Source organism: Anopheles maculipalpis, chromosome 2RL, assembly GCF_943734695.1.
Source record: "Anopheles maculipalpis chromosome 2RL, idAnoMacuDA_375_x, whole genome shotgun sequence".
In the NCBI taxonomy this organism is placed as follows: Eukaryota; Metazoa; Arthropoda; class Insecta; order Diptera; family Culicidae; genus Anopheles; species Anopheles maculipalpis.
The window spans coordinates 19,175,869-19,192,737 of NC_064871.1; the positions used below are offsets into that span (position 1 = coordinate 19,175,869).

General features: G+C 44.2%; 2 protein-coding genes across 2 annotated transcripts; both read left to right on the plus strand.

The window, feature by feature from the left end:
- Positions 1–337: 337 nt before the first annotated feature.
- LOC126556673 (uncharacterized) lies at positions 338–8,372 on the plus strand. The gene is made up of 5 exons (XM_050212086.1): positions 338–460; positions 2,958–3,159; positions 3,639–3,867; positions 3,936–5,337; positions 5,416–8,372. The coding sequence occupies exons 1-5, from the start codon at positions 343–345 to the stop codon at positions 8,370–8,372; spliced, it is 4,908 nt and encodes a 1,635-aa protein (XP_050068043.1). The 5' UTR covers positions 338–342.
- A 3,961-nt stretch (positions 8,373–12,333) lies between these two features.
- Positions 12,334–15,987, plus strand: LOC126565096 (choline transporter-like protein 1). Its single transcript, XM_050222238.1, has 8 exons — positions 12,334–12,399; positions 12,487–12,600; positions 13,831–13,950; positions 14,082–14,188; positions 14,261–14,747; positions 14,813–15,181; positions 15,252–15,632; positions 15,718–15,987. Exons 1-8 carry the CDS (start codon positions 12,334–12,336, stop codon positions 15,985–15,987), a joined length of 1,914 nt encoding a protein of 637 aa, XP_050078195.1.
- The last annotated feature ends 882 nt before the right edge of the window (positions 15,988–16,869 follow it).

A 16,869-nucleotide genomic window follows, 5' to 3' on the forward strand; every position in this document is an offset into this window, starting at 1 on the left:
GCGACAATCCCAGACGTCATACCCCCGTCATCTTTGTGGATAACTTGGTTAACGATAGATTGGTGGGAAACGGATTATTAATCAAGTGGTTCATGAAATTACACACAGCTGCTGTGATCGAAGTGCGCTAGAAATGTAAGCTGGTGTATAGGATCTTTATCGAAGTCCCAGATTAGTGTTGCTAATTTTGCTATACCGTGCTAGTTGGGGAAACTATTTGCTATCAAATATCAAGCTTTCGACCGGCTTTGATAGCTAAAGAAACTAACTAAATCGATCCGCGTAGAAGAGCATTTGGAGAATCGTCTATTTTTTCAACATCACCAATCACGAGAAGACACCATGTGGACTCCATCGTATGACATCATAGTCGAAACGTTGACCGGATCCGAGTTCGAGGTGACGGTCAACGATCGAGACACGGTTGGATATCTGAAGTCTGAAATTCAAAAATATGAAGGTAAGTTAAAAGGCGACCAGTTTAATCTAAACCAGCTTCTTTTGTTTATTTCATCATAGGGTGAATGGTGTTTAACCGAGGCACCGAGTTAAGTATGAAGATGGCATTAACAATCAAATAGATAAGGATAAAGAGCTATGACCTCTTGTGGGGAAGGAACAACCAAACACGTCCTGGTTACTGTAATGGTTGGGAATACAGTGAAGAGCTGTATTAATATCGAGATGCACAAATCGATTTATCAGGGTATGCAGCAGGCGTAATGCGCTCTGTTGCATGCCGAATGCAATTCCTCACTCATGACACCGGGTTGCTATTGAAGCCCACACACTGATCACACAACCAGTATCATTGTTGTTACGCAATGACTGTCCAACAAAGCTCGTTGTCTCGCTAATACCACTAACTAGCAGTAGGTACTTAATCGCTCAAGAAGCCCTCAAATCCCTAAATCCTCCATCAGTGTATGTACTTCGAATGTTATGCGATCCGCTGTTGTAAAACTCTTACAACGGCGGGTCGGTCAGCACAGTGTTTCGCACTTAATGATGTGTCCTTTCTACTGATGTGAATTATTTTTGGCACAACAGCAACATCAAAAAAGATAAGCGGGCATTAAGCGGTAGCGCATAATAATCGGTAAACAATGCAAATCGATCGCTATTAATAGACAAATTAGCATTGTCACCAGCGGTAAAAAAGGGCTTTTATATTCGTGCGATGCGTGGTCGTTCCAGCGCAAACAACAATGCCGGCTTCACGCGATTACACACTCCGGTCCGCCCACGACCGTTTCACGTGCACTTTGTGCCGCGTGTCACCGATGCGATTGCACTGATAACAAGGATGACGATAGGGAAATGCGCGCTAGTGTGTACCATGCGGATGGTAACGGCGTCCTGCTGAAGGTGGAATGATTGAGGTGCATTCCCATACGTACAGAGAAAGATACTCCCTTTGCGAGGTCTCTTATCATTCAACCCAACGATGGCCAGGTTACAGTACACTGCTTGGCCCCCATCAAGATGCAAAACGGTTACAGTCTATTCGTCATTGAGTTGGTCATGTACACGTACAGTTTCGAACGCTCCCTTCTGGTGCAATCGAGATCATACCGGTGCGTGGTTTGTTGATTTGATTGATTGAGACACGATCGGTCTTGGGTATCAATCTACGCAAAATTTTTGCCTGTTGTTTTTTCTCTGTAACCTAGATGTCATTATCTAAACAAAGTTTTCACACTACCCTTTGACCATCAGTACGGTACGTGACTGTTCCTACGTGGCGGGTTGAATTGCCCAGTTTTGCAGTGCTTTGATCTCCTTTCTATTACCACCAAGATTTGTGTGATGGTAAATGGAACCAGTTCTTCAGTTTTCTCACCATTGTGTCAACGGAACGAACACTCACCCACCTAATCAGTCACTGTCTCCTGTGCGATAGTCTCGAGGGATGATGCGATTAGTTCGCAACTTGCTCCAGATCCTTTCGCTGCGATATATTTGCTTTCCATTTCTTTGTTTATTGGACGTCCGTCGACAATTGGCAATCTAGCTTTTTGGGAAGTTTTCTGCTTTTGTTTCAAATACAAATCCTAAAACATGGATTCAATGACAATCACTCGCTGACAGCTTGACTAGCGGTCATATCACCTTCCTCCTTTGGCAATTAGCGCTAGACTCCGGGGTTGTACGGAATGGTCTAGTTATCTGAATCACGTTCGCTGTGGGAATTCTCCGTGACAGTGTGATAATAGCCCCCCGGACCAACGGACCCCAAAGCTTTTCAATGAGTTAATCATGCAATAGATCGGGAAGAAGAGCTTGGTTACAATCACTTTCGGCTACAAACGGCACAAAAACCTACCCAATTTGAGTCGTTAGGCAAGTGCCGGCGTCGATGTTGCATTTAAATCGATAACCAGCCACCACGGTCTTATCAACGGGGTTGCAATTTAATTCCATTCAATTTTGCCACGTTTTCTTCGAACGGGGAGAAGGACGATCGGGTGGCGCCAGAGAAAGAGAAAGGACAGATGACGGAGTGTGTGTGTGTGTGTCATGTAAGCAAAAGCTCGTGTGCTAGGGTCACACCTATATGGTCTTGCTATGAGTATGTCATCTGACCCCTCAAGCGAACGACAATCCACTCCCCCCAAGGAGGCCAACGGTAGGCAAGGCGCCTACATACGAAACGGATGCAAAATACGATTCTATTTATAAGCTACCTCTTCTAACCCCGGTCATGTGGGGCTGCTGCTGACTGGTGCAGCTTTTGACGCCGGCGCACAGACATGCCGGGGGGAAGTAATTTGTGCATTACTATTATTAATTTTACACTCTGTACCTATACTATGATTCCATGTGCCTCTTGCTGTAACTCTCTCGTTATCTCTGGTTTAATTTGCACCTTTTACTTTATTAATTTGCTACGAAACAATTTATATCGATTAATGAATGATTTTTTTCCTTTTCCATTTTCCATTGATAATTTATAGGCATTCCGATCAGCCAGCAGCATTTGCTGTACAATCACAAGGAACTTACCGACTCGATGGAGATGAAAGACATCCCGCTGGTGAAGGGTTCGCGCATCAAGCTAGTGCTCGGCATGAAGGGAGGTCCAATATCCTCCAAGCGCCTCTTTACCATTTCCTCCGACTATGACAATTGGCTTGATATGAGCGATGTACTGTCCAGGTTAGTAGTAGTAGGAGTACTAGTAATCAACGGTCAAATAAGACCTAAGATTGCCGTTTTCTTTGGCAATAAATACTCTTGGCTTTTTGTTTATTTTTAACCCGCTTCCACAGTACGTAGGGCGTGTCTTGCCTATTCTGAATGCAGATCGCTCTTCATCCCCTTCCGGATATTTGTTCCGGGAGGTGGAAGCGAATGAACAAAACAAAAAAAATATCGGTACATTATGCCGGTAGTACATCGCGACGGGTTCGACGATCAGTCTGACTATATTTAACTATTTTCGTGATTTCTAAATCACGCGATCCATTGATGTGTCATGTGTCGCGTCGTGTTGGGCAGGGGATGCGCGTTTGTATGCTTGCTTGATCGTGTGTGGTTACGGGATCGATCTTAAATTCGATGTGTGAACATTTTTGCTATAAAAAATCGAATACTAAATATTTTTTCTTCGTTGGGATTCGTTTCACACTTTACAGTGAGGATCTAATAAATCTTCAGAGTCCCGGACTAAAGCTACTGCTCTATAAAGACAACAAAAAGAACGTGCATCGATTGATGAAAGTGCGAGCAGAAAAGGCTTGTGATGGTATGAAAGGATCGATGTCCCGCTCCGTTATAGGAAGCGGTGCGTCTGGTCAAGGTTCGTACGGGCCCGGAAACAACATTCTAAGCCAGAAGGAACGCGATGCTGCAATGACGAAACAGGTACTTATTGCGTTTTTGTAGCAATTAAAAGAACACATTTTTACTTCTACTGTTCTACATTGTTGCAGAAAATGGATCAAATTAAGGCTAAGTTAAGCATGAAAAAGAAAAGACTGGGCGGTGATAAAGAGCAGCAGCAACAACAGGAACAAACATCGACGGAACAGCAGCAGCGGCAGCAAAAGTTTGAGGATCGGGCGGGATGTAGTTCGAACGAGATTGCCGATGCCACCGATGGTAGTAGTAGCAAGACAATTCGCAATTCATCCCAGTACAGACACAAGAAACGACATCACCATTATCACCACCATCAGCATCATCATCATCATCCGCACCAGCATGAGACTGTTATCAAAGAGGAAAAGACACCGATTGGCTACCGGCCAGGGACGGTTGGTGGCAGTGGAGTAGGCCCAACACTTGTAGCCAGTGGACACAACGCCTCCATGGTTGGTACGATCGGATCAATGCTGCCGAGTGCTGCCGGAACAGCGAGCGGTCCACACCGCAAATCTATGCCTACTGTGATTGATATTGGCCGGTCGGAGCAAGAGGAGGCTGTGCCACCTTTTAGCTATGGGTTGGTAAATCTCTTGCACGGTTCAACTGCTGCAACGACAGCCGGACGTTCACCAACACTGGAGCTTGAAAAACGTTCTCAAATCCGGGAGCATCTGCAACGAAACCGTTCCTTTAAAACGATCAGTGCAAAGAATTTGGACTTTGCACGCGAAGGCTCACCACAGGTAGGAGGCGCTGGTGCTGATCGTCACACAGGATCGGCCGGTCTCGAGCGATCGCTTTCATTCCATTCGAACGGCATACTGAGTCGGATGGGTTCGGAAACGACACTTGACGGTGGTGGTTACAGCAACATTCGGCGCTGTACCGCTGGAGGTGGTGGTGGTGGTAGTGGTGGTCAACTGCGTAATAATCACACCACTAGTCTAGGCACACGGCTCACCACGAATGGAGGCGCCGGAGCTTGCACGACACAGTCGCTACACAAGCTAGACGAAAGTCGTGTATCATCCGCCTCGCTGCACGATCTGATCGAACTGCTTAAGTACACACAATCGAAACAGCGCACCATTTCAAACGATTCGCTCAACAAGCTGATGCTGAACTACTCGAAGAAGGTGTACGTGCCGCACCATCTGTACCATCATTCGCCGGTAGGGAAAAAATCACTCCCGGACATTAATCCTTCCCTAAACAACATAGACGAGTATCTGACGGACTATGACTTTGGACTAAAAGCAGCGACAGCAGGTACAGGAGCGGGAACTAGTTCAACCACCGCAGCAACAGCAACTTCTGCGACAGCGGGCGCAATACCGAAGATGGCAACGAGAAGCGAAGATTCGCTGGACTGCAAGATCGCGTCGGCGGAGTATGCGTTCAAGAATGCGGGAACCGGTGCGGGAATGGACAAATCGTTTCGCACACTATACAAAGCTACATCCGAGGGTAAGGATTCTGCTTACCTGTCGCATTCTTATATTATTTGTATTCATGCTTCTACAATTCTTCCAAACTCGATTACAGATAGCAGCGTTTACGAGTTACCGAAGTTGCTTATTCGCGAGGATTCGCCGGTCGAATCGTTCCTCGGGTCTTACTCACAGCTGGAAACGGTTGCAACGCGACGAGGCGAATCACCGAAAAACAGTTTTACATCCCCGGTCAATCTGCAAGATCTGGAGCGTAGTGATACAGTTGTCGAACCAGATGTGGCGCCACTCGCCGCAAACACATCCGCAGCGATCGTTGGTGAAGCGAAGTTGGCATCTGAATCTTTGTTGCAGTTTGCACAAATAGCAGCCGAGAGCGTGAAATCTACAAAGGCTGCAGCCAGCTCGTTGAGTTCAAGTTCACTGTTTGGAAGCAACTGTAGTTTAACTGCTGGCGGTGGTGGTGCTGGTAGTACTGCTGCGGTCGGTACTGATGGTACGAGCTTCGCAGGGACGGCACTGAACGGATGCGCTTCTTCTTCTACCTGGTGCCAACTATGGAACCATGGCCAGGAACAGCAGCAGCAGCAACCACACCACACACAGGACGGTAATTTCGATAGTTCGGGTAGTGGTGTTTCGCATTTGATTCACAATCCTCGTCGGCATCATTCGGATTTAGATATTAGTGAATTGGAGTTGAAATTTATCAATGCCGAATCAACAGCAAACGGATCTAATCGACTCGCCGAAAGTGGCATTGCAACGAACGTAACCGGTGACTACACGAACCTGATCAAGCTGCCAGCAATAACGAACCTAGAACATTATCGTGCCGATAATGGTTGGCTGCAGTTATCCTCGTGGGACACTGTACGTTTCGGGCGGGAAGATGAGGATGCTGATGACGAGGAGGTGGTGGATGAGGAAGAGATACCCGACCACGAGGAAGACGATCACGACGAAGAGGAAGAGGACGATGAAGAAGAAGACGAAGAGGATGATGATGAGGAAGAAAATGGGCAGGATCGGGACCGAGTTACATCGTCGTCCTGCTCTTCCATACGTAGACCGCGAGAATCGTCCAACTCGACTAGTTTCATTCACAGTCACCTCTCCATATCGTCCGACGAGGACGATCTGTTGAATGTGGCAGAAATGCGTGATGGAGCTGGTGTGGTCGGTGGTGCCTACAAGCCCGGTGGTAACAAATCTAAGTCGATTGATCTAAACGAATTCCGCAAAGCTTTCGGTAGTAGTCCTACACTACTGAACGGATTCCGTGGAGGGACAAGCTGTACCCGATTGGTGCCACAGCTTTCCCGGCTCGAAACAATTCCATCCCAGTACAGACGTGGCTACACGAACCTAAACGATGCGTGCCTGTCGAGTTCCACGTCCGAGCTAGAGTGTGTAAGTAATGGTGCGTCAGCAAAGAAGAAGCATCCCGGACTATTACCTCCAGCGTCGAGCGATGGTTCGGGTGGGCTTTCTTCGACGCTGTTAAAGTATCGCAAAGACGGCAGTGTTCCTTACGTGCGAAGTAATGAAAATTTGAATCGCTACAAGATTTCGTTGTGTACCGGAACGTCAGCTAGTAGTAGTAGTAGTACGGCTGCACGGCGGCGTATGGGCGACAGTGATGAAGCACTAGCGGGAAGCGATGCACTCTATCTGAGGCAGCGTCAACCATCGATAGGTGCTGGTCGACATTTGCCTAGCATTCGCGATCATCTGGCCAGCATTGCTGATTCAGAAGCGAATGACGCGGTGGACAATTCGTCCTCTACTAATGGTAACGGTGCAAATACAAACGGGAATCGGTCCTTCATTGTTGGTGGAGGTGGAGGTGGTGATTTTGAGTGCAGATTCTCTCGATTAAGCTGCTGTTCGGCCCCAAACAGTGGTGATGTTCCGTCGAAACCATTCACCTCTCCTGGTGGAGGTAATCAAACAACGACGGCGACGGGGACCTCTTACCGTACCAAGGACCATGGGTCATCAGCAGTTGGAGGAGCCAGTGGCAGTGCCGGAGGACTGATGCGTACCACATCAACCGCTGACGATCGGAATCGGTTCCTGTTTGGTGAGGACCCGGCTTCTCTACAGTACAGTGGAAGCGCATCATCAACACCCCTCCGGCCTACAGATTATTACTTCCCTTCGGATGAAAGCTTGTTCAATATGGATTCGTTTTTTGATGATTTCGTTGAGATTGACACAAGCGACATATTTGAAAGTACCGAGTTTATCAATATCAATGCTGGTTCCGGAGGAAGAAAGTGCGATACTACCGCCGCTGCGAGTGCATCGGCAACGACGCTAGTACTGCCCGATATACACCCCAAGCAGCAGCAACAACAGCAATCATCATCGTCGGCCCAGCGTCACCAGCGTTCTCAGTACAATGCGAACGAGAACGAGCAGCAGCACCATCAGCAGCTGCGTGTGTTGAGAAATTTAAAATCGTTTCCCTCAACTTCAACGGCAACGGTGAATCCGGACAGTAGCGGAGGTGGTGCCGATGTGGAAATTAATTATTCCGCCCGCCGAGCCTTCCTGCAAGCTGGCCGGAACGTACACGACACGGAAGAGGATGATGGTGGTATTGCTTCCATCATTCAACATATCGATCGGGACCAGTTGGTCACCGCCGATACGACCGCGGATGACGATGATACATCTTCCATCATCTTCCACGACGACAGCAAGGAACGACTGCTACGTCTTACGGACTATCACCACCACCCGTTGGGTGGTAATGATCTAAAGCCGGTTTGTGTTAGTACCACCGGAACAACTAATGCATCAACAACACCCACCCAACATCACACTACCGAGCAGATCAAATCGAAGAAGCTGCGGTGCGCTCAGTGCAACAAAAAGCTGGGCGTTATCATGATCATGAAGTGTCACTGTGAGAAAATCTTCTGCGCCCAACACCGTTACGCGGAAGCGCACAACTGTTCCTACGATTTTAAGGTCGAGGGAAGGAAGGTGCTGGAGAAGAACAATCCTCTCGTGGTGGCCGATAAGTTACCGAAGATTTAAAAAGAGCCCCGCTAAAGTGGCTAACTCTATAAGTGGTTTTTTTAGCAAGAGCTAGAGCGAATAAGGAGTATCGAAATGCGATCGAATTACAATATTGCTTTCAGATTAAAATCTGCCCAAGAAGCACGTAGATTGTACATTTAGAGCATAGTTTGAATAGCAATTTTTGGGGGTTTGTTTATAGAAACAATGAAAAGGTTTTTTTGTGTCTATTAGAAATAGAAAGCGAGAGGAGCACACTAGAGGGAGCGTTGATGTTTTGTTTAATGCTTCTCCAAACATCCGCGATTATATTAATAGTGCAGGATAGATAATCTGCGTACAAGCTGCTTTATGCGTATGTACGTAGCGATCCGCTACAGCTGCACTATGGCTGTGTCTATACAAGTTTTGCATGTTTTGAATGCTGCTATCGTATTATCGTATTATTAGATATCGTGGTGTAGTAGTAGGGTGGTGGAATGTATTTGCATCTTCGTTTTTTTAAAGAAAGATTAACAAGCCTAATCCCTCTAGAGTCAGTTGCTGCTATAATCAACCAACACTAGTAGAGGAAGTATTGGTAATAGTATCTATATATAGCACTAGAGGAAGCAAAACCAGCAACTATTTCATCATCTACTAATATTAATACTTGCTACTAACATTTTCAAGATAGCGTTCTGAAGTAATGGCTTTATTTAGTATATTAAAAGTGTAAATAAATAGCCCTATTGTCGTACCATGTACGATCGAACCTAGCATCATATACAAGTGCATAGATAGCAATACGAAAATAGCTTGATATGTGTAGTTCAGAAATCAAAAAATTGTTTTTTTTTTTGTGTTTTTAAAAATATTTTTTCTTAATTTTCCTTATTTTTATGGATATCTGGATTTTTAATATTTCAAAACAGTTAAGGGATTTTCACTTCGTACTATGAGTTGTATCCTAAAACTACCAAATTGTGTCCTCAGTTGTGAATATTAGAATTTAAAGGGCAATTGCCCTCTTTAGATAACTTTATCCAATATCATTCGATAACCAAGGCTCAACGTCATGGTATCTCAAGCGAGTTAGATTATCATCGCCGTCCAAATTTAGGCTTTTTATTACAGCATTCGTTAATGATGCTTGTACATCAGATATTTGAATATATCTGATGTGTGTATGCCTCTTGGTGTAGATTTATTGGAAGATTTTGATGTGGGAAAATTCAATACAATCCGAGAGACTTATTTAAATAGTTTCTTTGTATAATCTGTCTTGAACACATGCGCGTAAATGCAAAAAAATAGTTTTACTTTAGCTACACACATATACTCATTCTACTCAACGGTGCTTCATTCAAACACGCGTACAATGAGCACACAAGCGCGCGCGCTTTGGTTTTGATAGTTAATCGATTTATTTTACAGTAAATGGGTTTTTATTTTGCAAAATACATACATTTAGATGTAACTAATCCCAGATATGTATTTATCAATTCGATTCTAAACCTTTTGAACATGTTTGCTCTGTAGATAAGAATATTTTGTCATTGGCAGACGCTTGATTTCACAAATTAATAATTTTACACATGATTGCGTTATTGTATTTCTAACCTACACACACCCCTTTGTGAAGTTATGTGTAAGTCATAATGTAAAACAAATAGAATATGAAACACAAGCAACAGGTAAAAAGCATACAAACACGCATACGTTATACATTACACAAGTTAAAAAAGACGACAAAACTGTAAAACAAAAGAAACTTGAAAAAAAAAACGAAGAAAATGAATTAAACCACGCGAGAGTTATTAAACGGGCTCTTGCAGCTAAAAAATGGTCGGAAAACTAAAAAAATGGTCTTTTTGTTATTTTTTCTTTTGTTCTTCTTACGATTAAAAATGTTATCTCCGAAAGGTTTTTGTGTCCATCGATCCTAAGTATGTACAAATATATTTTTCCAATATCTACAGAAGTAGATATAAAAGGTCTGGATGGGATTTGATACCTGGCTTGTTCGAGATCGCGGTGCCATGCAACCAACTTAAAGTTAAATAATTTAAATTAACGTACGCTTTTATTGATTGTTTATTTGTAAATTGCTTCCCCACTAACGCACCCCTTCCCTCCATCCCCCCCCCCCAGAAGATAGACCTCTATTGCTTTGCAATATTGACATCAAGCAACGGTTAGCGTCGTTTCGACAAAACGGGTTACTATGGTTGGTATTAGTCTGCACTCTTTCGGTTGCAAAAGGAATATGTTATTTGCTTCGCAACACCATGGTTACCATAGGCAGCAGGTAGCAGCAGCCTGTGCATAAGAGCGCGCGCATTTGCACTTACTTCACACAGGGACCTGAGTCGTCGTTATTCGTTTTCCATGCCTTCGTGAAATAGGGACGCGAATCGCGAATAAGGTAACCGTTCGCTGTGCTCCCGGATCAAGTCGCCAACAAGAGGGTATGAAGAGTTCAGTTACCTCCTGTCGGTTGAGAAACGGTGGTTCTCCTTCCTTGGTGAATCGTTTTCTAAGCAGTGCATGGAAATATCCTTCGGGAGACAAGCAATCAGATTGATTTATTCTGTGATGCAATTGAAACTGTGTGTTCCGACGGTGTATTTGAATGGTGTAGCAAACTTAATTTGAAATGTTGTAGTACGTATGTGAAGTGGAAATGTGCAATAAAAAGCAATAACTAATACCGGTAATGAAAATGTGCATCTAAGAGAAAGAAAGAGAGAAAGGAATCGATCAGGCATGTGTTGCGAACAACAAGATCGATTTTTATGTGTAAACGTTATCACGTGGATTGTTGTCTGTGTACGCGTCGTGGAAAGCCACTAAAAGTGCATATATTATTCATCACAAGTTAATGTTTCTTGCGAACCTTTTAACCTCGCGTAGTGATGTAATGTAAAGCAATTTTTAATTCAATCTCATTCAACTGCAGCAGTGATTGACTCTTTTTGGTGCAAACATCAATAGTTCTGAGTTAAGACTACTGGTACGGATGGATAGCGATGTCTTTATTGTAAACATTCGTAAAAATCACAAAATCATCGACGATCTCTCTCCACCATTGGGAGACTTTGAGAAGTAATTTAAACTTTAATTTAAAAAAAATAAAACAAAAGCATGATCACAATAACAATTCCAATAAAACCATCTCATCACATATCAGAATAGTTTGGCGTACACACTGCTCTGTGGCAAGGTTTACATAGGTTCCTAGGCGTTACTCATAGTTTGAAAGCATTTAACTGCTAGGGTGTTGTCATAATAAAATGCTTACCTCAAAAAGGGTGGGGAGCACCAGGATAGATGATACATATCGGCTGGAATCAAATTTCGTAGTCATTTCATGTTTGTTGGCGCTTAGTCAATCGTGCGACTGATGGATGGGAGATATGTACCCCTTCGTTGTGCTGGTATCCTTGTCCATATCCTCATACCCTTTAATAATTCTCCATTCGGATGTATGTATGCATGTGTCCTTAGAAACGGAATTGTTTGAGCCTACTTTGTTCGTGGTCATAGGATGATAGTTATGGATCATGGTTAGTTGTCATTAGCTTTTATTGGAGGACCTCTGTGACATTCGATGGTATTTGTGTTTAGCGTTATTTTACGCGCGTCGTAAAACTCCAACCGAAAAAAAAACCGTGACTTCAAATCCCATAAGGGACCTAGAAATGTGACGGTTGTTATTATTTCCCTGGTGAGTTGAAAATTGTTTGCGTTGCCAGTACTCGGTTCAGTTTACAGTTAACCGTTTGTGAAGCGTAATGCATACGATCCGTGTAGGGCATTTTTTCTATTCGTAGATGCAGTAGCTGTAGAATAGAAGTACAGAGTGCAATATGATATAAAAATGAAAACCCAGTTCGATATCAAATGACAAAGTGAATGAAGCTTAAGCCCCAACACTGCAACAAGCGGAAAGACGGCGTTTAAAATTGTGTAGTGTACTAGCAAAGCTCCCCAAGAAATGCAACAGTTCTGTTGCTGTCTGACAAGCCGCACGGATAAAGTGTCGCCCGGCGAATCGTTCGACGTAGGTGTTATGTAGTTGGTGACTAACATCACCGGTTAAACAATCTGGATTACTTACCTTACTCTACCTTAACATTCCCCAATCAAGCATTCTAAATCACCTTCACCGAGCAGCCATGAATCGGTCAACGTTTTCCATTCGGAACGTCATTGTACGGATATACTGTTTATTGCCATTAAAGCAGCCTTCATACTGATTCTGGTACGTATAGATGCCCGGTAGTATCATAAAACAAGTGTCCACATGTTTAAAACAATTCGCGCGGTTTGAGATAGCTGCAACAGGAGGTAGAATGCTGATACTCTCTTTGAGGCACAGCTGTTTGCATTGTTGTCCGAAAATACGCTCGTACCAAGATACGATCAGAACCCCCGCAACCAGGTGATTTGTCTTCGTCTTCGCATGGATCCCCAATCAAAATCTAATGTATGCCCTGCACACCGCCGCAGATGTCCATGTCATCCGAGAAGCCAAGAAAGGCCCAGAGACCTTCTAGAGACCTAGACCTTGTTGGGATCGTTGGAACCGGTGAGGTTCCAATGATCCCAACAAGCACGTTCACCGTCATCTCCGTATAGGCCCTCAACAGTCATCAGCTTCGCCGTGAAACCGTACTGCTGCGTACTGCTCTCGAAATTTCTGGAGGATCTGGATATCTACATGCCGAGGCGTAAGTCTGCGGAAAAGTATTCGGGACAGGACCTTATATGCAGGGATAAGCCGATGGATAATGACGGTTAGCCTCTCCCCGTATATCCATCTGGAACAATTCGGCCACCAGCCCATGTTACATTTCAGCCATTTGATGGTACTGATGACTTCGTTCAGGGGCAGTGAGGGCACTTTCCCCTTCGTCGTGCTGTCTTCCACAGTTCTACTTATCTCAGCTTCCTGAGCCTGGCTACGGTATCTCCTGTAACTGCACTATTCAGGTGTCGGCCAAAGTAGTATTTCCACTTGTCGATCGCCCATAAATTACATAAACAACCTTTAAAACGATAGTTTACTTCATCTGGTTGGTTTACGAATTGACACCACACTCTTCATGTTAGGAAAGGAAAATGCTACGGCTATGCCATCAAGACGTCTTAGTAGATGGTTTTGCAATTAGTTTGAAATCTTCGGTGCTATAAGCATTATCTGCTAATTTGTTGGTTGCTTTACAAATGGATAAATATTTGAACCGTCCTTTTTATCGTCTTCAACTCAATCAAGTGTGTGCTCTAATTCAAGCAACTTTAATGAACAGGTTGTTCAAAATTCCTCTATACTCCTCATTGACAGTCTACAATTGATCAGGTTTATAAATGTGAAGGTCATAACAACAATGTTATGAAAAAGTTCCCTTTTCCCGTCTACTTCCCTCCACGTGTGAGCTCCTCCCAGCTTCTCCCCCGAGGTTATATTTGTTTTCCCTTATTTACACCACAGCTGGTCCTCATTATCTACTGCATGGCGTTTGGAGATATCTATCGCATAATAAATGGCTACGATGACTGCGCCAATGTCTGCGGACGTGACAACAAACCGGACCAGAATCTTCCGTGCAAGGTAACAACAACAACAACACATGCGTGTTCAAAACCAACCCCATCAACCTGTAATAACATGACCTGGGTTGAGGCACCATGTTTTGTAAGTATTGCCGGAACTAATCGATAATTTGGTGACACTTTGGACAGGGCGCAGATAGGACAGACGAACGATTTTTGCTGGTCGAAGGAACCGGAGTGACCGAAAGCGATCTGCATCGTATGTGCGTCGCAAGCTGTGATGATGTCGAAGGCTTGTATGTTATTATTTTATGGCGAAAAAAACGCTATTTCAGTACCTCCGCAATTGATCCTTTACCCATTCGCAGTAAACCGTTTCTGAATCGATGCATACGAAAAAACAACCCCACGGAAGAGGTGGCCACCCGCACTGGGCTGAAGAACTTTTTCCAAGAAGTATCGGAAGATCTCGAAGCTTGCCATCGGGAGATGCTTTGGCTGGCGGTGATAGCGTTCGTCTTTTCCCTGCTAACGCTCCTACTGTTGCGCGTAATACCGGGTCTGATCGTATGGTTGGTACTGTTAGCGGTCGTGTTGGCCTGTACCGCCGGAACGATCTGGTTATGGTTTCGCTGGAAGTACGAAACGGAACAACTGTCCGAAACGGCAGCCGATTCGGCCCGGATGCGGATGAACAATTGGTTGTATTATGCGATCGCGGCCACTATTGTAACGCTGATCGTCTATCTGGTCATACTGGTGATGCGCAAACGGATTAAACTGGTTGTGCAGTTGTTTAAGGAGGCGGGCAAAGCGATTGCCAGTATGCCATTTTTGTTGGCCGAACCCATTCTGGTACGTTGTTCGTTGCAGGATCTATTACTTTACAGGGTTTAATGCGTACTTCCCTTTCCCACTAGACGTTCACAACGATCGCAGCAGTAATTGTCCTGTACGTGTACTTCACCGTGTGGATCGAAAGTGCCGGCATGCTGGTAGTGGAAAGCAACAATAGCGCCAAATACGTGAAGGACTCGACCATGCTCTTCACCCGTTGGTACAACCTGTTCGCTTTCCTGTGGTTTTGTCAGTTCATCATCGGCTGCCAGCATATGGTCATTGCGGGTGCGGTAGCCGGTTGGTTTTTCACCCGCAACAAAGCCCACCTAAGCAATCCGATCGGCCGTAGCTACTGTAACCTGTTGCGCTATCATCTCGGTACCGTCGCACTAGGATCTTTCATCATTGCTCTGGTACAGTTCTTGCGGACAATGCTGAAACTGTTGATGGTGAGTTTTGTTTTTAGAGAGGTAGAGGATCAAAATTTGGATGCTTACGACACATTTACTTTCGAAACAGCATTCGGTACGCAATCCGCAGAACCGTATCACCAGCTTCCTGTTCGACTGTTGTCAGTGTTGCTTGCAGTGTTTCGAACGATTCTTGCAGTACCTGACCCGCAATGCCTACATACTGACGGCGATGCATGGCGATCCATTTTGCCAGGCCGGCAAGAACGCGTTTCGGCTGCTAACGAGCAATGCACTGCGCGTTTTTGCCATCAATTCGGTGGGTGATTTTGTACTGGTGTTGGCGAAAGTGTTTGTCGTTGTCGCGACTGGTCTGATCGGGATGGAATTGATACAGAAAAAGGCAGGCTTACATCATCCGTACGTGCCACTGATGCTGGTCGGTATCTTTGCCTACCTGGTGGCACATTGCTTTATGACCGTGTATGAGGTAGGAAACCATTTTAGCTAAGTACAGCAGCAATAAACGTTAACTCTTTCTCTCTACCTCTCTTTTCATTCTCTTTCTTCGCCAGATGACGGTCGATACCATCTTCCTGTGTTTCTGTGAAGATTGTGAAAGCAATGACGGCATATCCCGGCCATACTACATGTCACGCGGTTTGATGGAGTTTGTGCAGAATTCGAAAAAAGCACTCGCCATCGGTGAGAATCGTTCCTCCAGCAGAGCAAAAGCACCCATACACGACGGGAAAGCCTGGATGGCGGCAGCAACAAAACCGTCCGGTTCACCCGATGGAACTGTCCAACAACGAGCAACGGCCATTTCGGAAACAGTAGACTGATTTAGAGAAGTTTGTAGAAATGACGCGAGATAAAATTAAGAAATAACACATGCTGGTACTTTTCGGAGCCAGTGTATTTGCCGCAGAACCTCTTTTTCTCTCTGGCAGATTTTGTGCGGGCATGAGAGTTTTGTTCGCTTTTGCTTTTCAGAACTATGCACACACAATTTTGTAAACTTTTTGCAACTCACGCACGTTTTACAGGAACAGGTTTTTTTATACGCCATTATTGAAATTAATAAAACAACGAGTGATAAGACAAATATCGATAGAGTTCTTACTAATGCAAAGAAAACGGACATGGTAGGTTGAGTAGATGTTTAATCCTAAAAGTTTTTGCCGTATCATATATGAATGATATTTTTTAAGTAAGCAAACTACCTTTGAGAAGGAGAAATTGGCCGATCTTTAAATATGCCTTTTAAACCTTTTATATGAGCTCCATGGATGAATGCTATTCCTCTCAACTGAATCGTGAATTCCGAAAGAAAAGATACTATGATTAACTTAGAAAGCTTCTCAGCTCTTGCGGCGAAGGTGACGACTCCGATAATTTGTTTTAGGTAATAAAGTTTGTTTCTTTTTACTCAAAACGTTGTATGGTATGTATGGATTCTATGGTATTAAAGCAGAAGTCATATTATTCAACTCTTCTGCCAACTGTTCCATTAATCTTACATTATGTGTTGAGAAATGCATGTACACATTATAAACCCAACAATAATAGCATAATATAATAAAATTAGTAAAAATAATGGAAACTAAATGTCCATCCCTACGAGCTTGTGAGAGAGGGAGGAATTCGCATTATTTTCATCTCTATGATTATACTCGATAGATGTTATATTCTGAGTAATCTTATCGAACGCACTCCTATTCAAG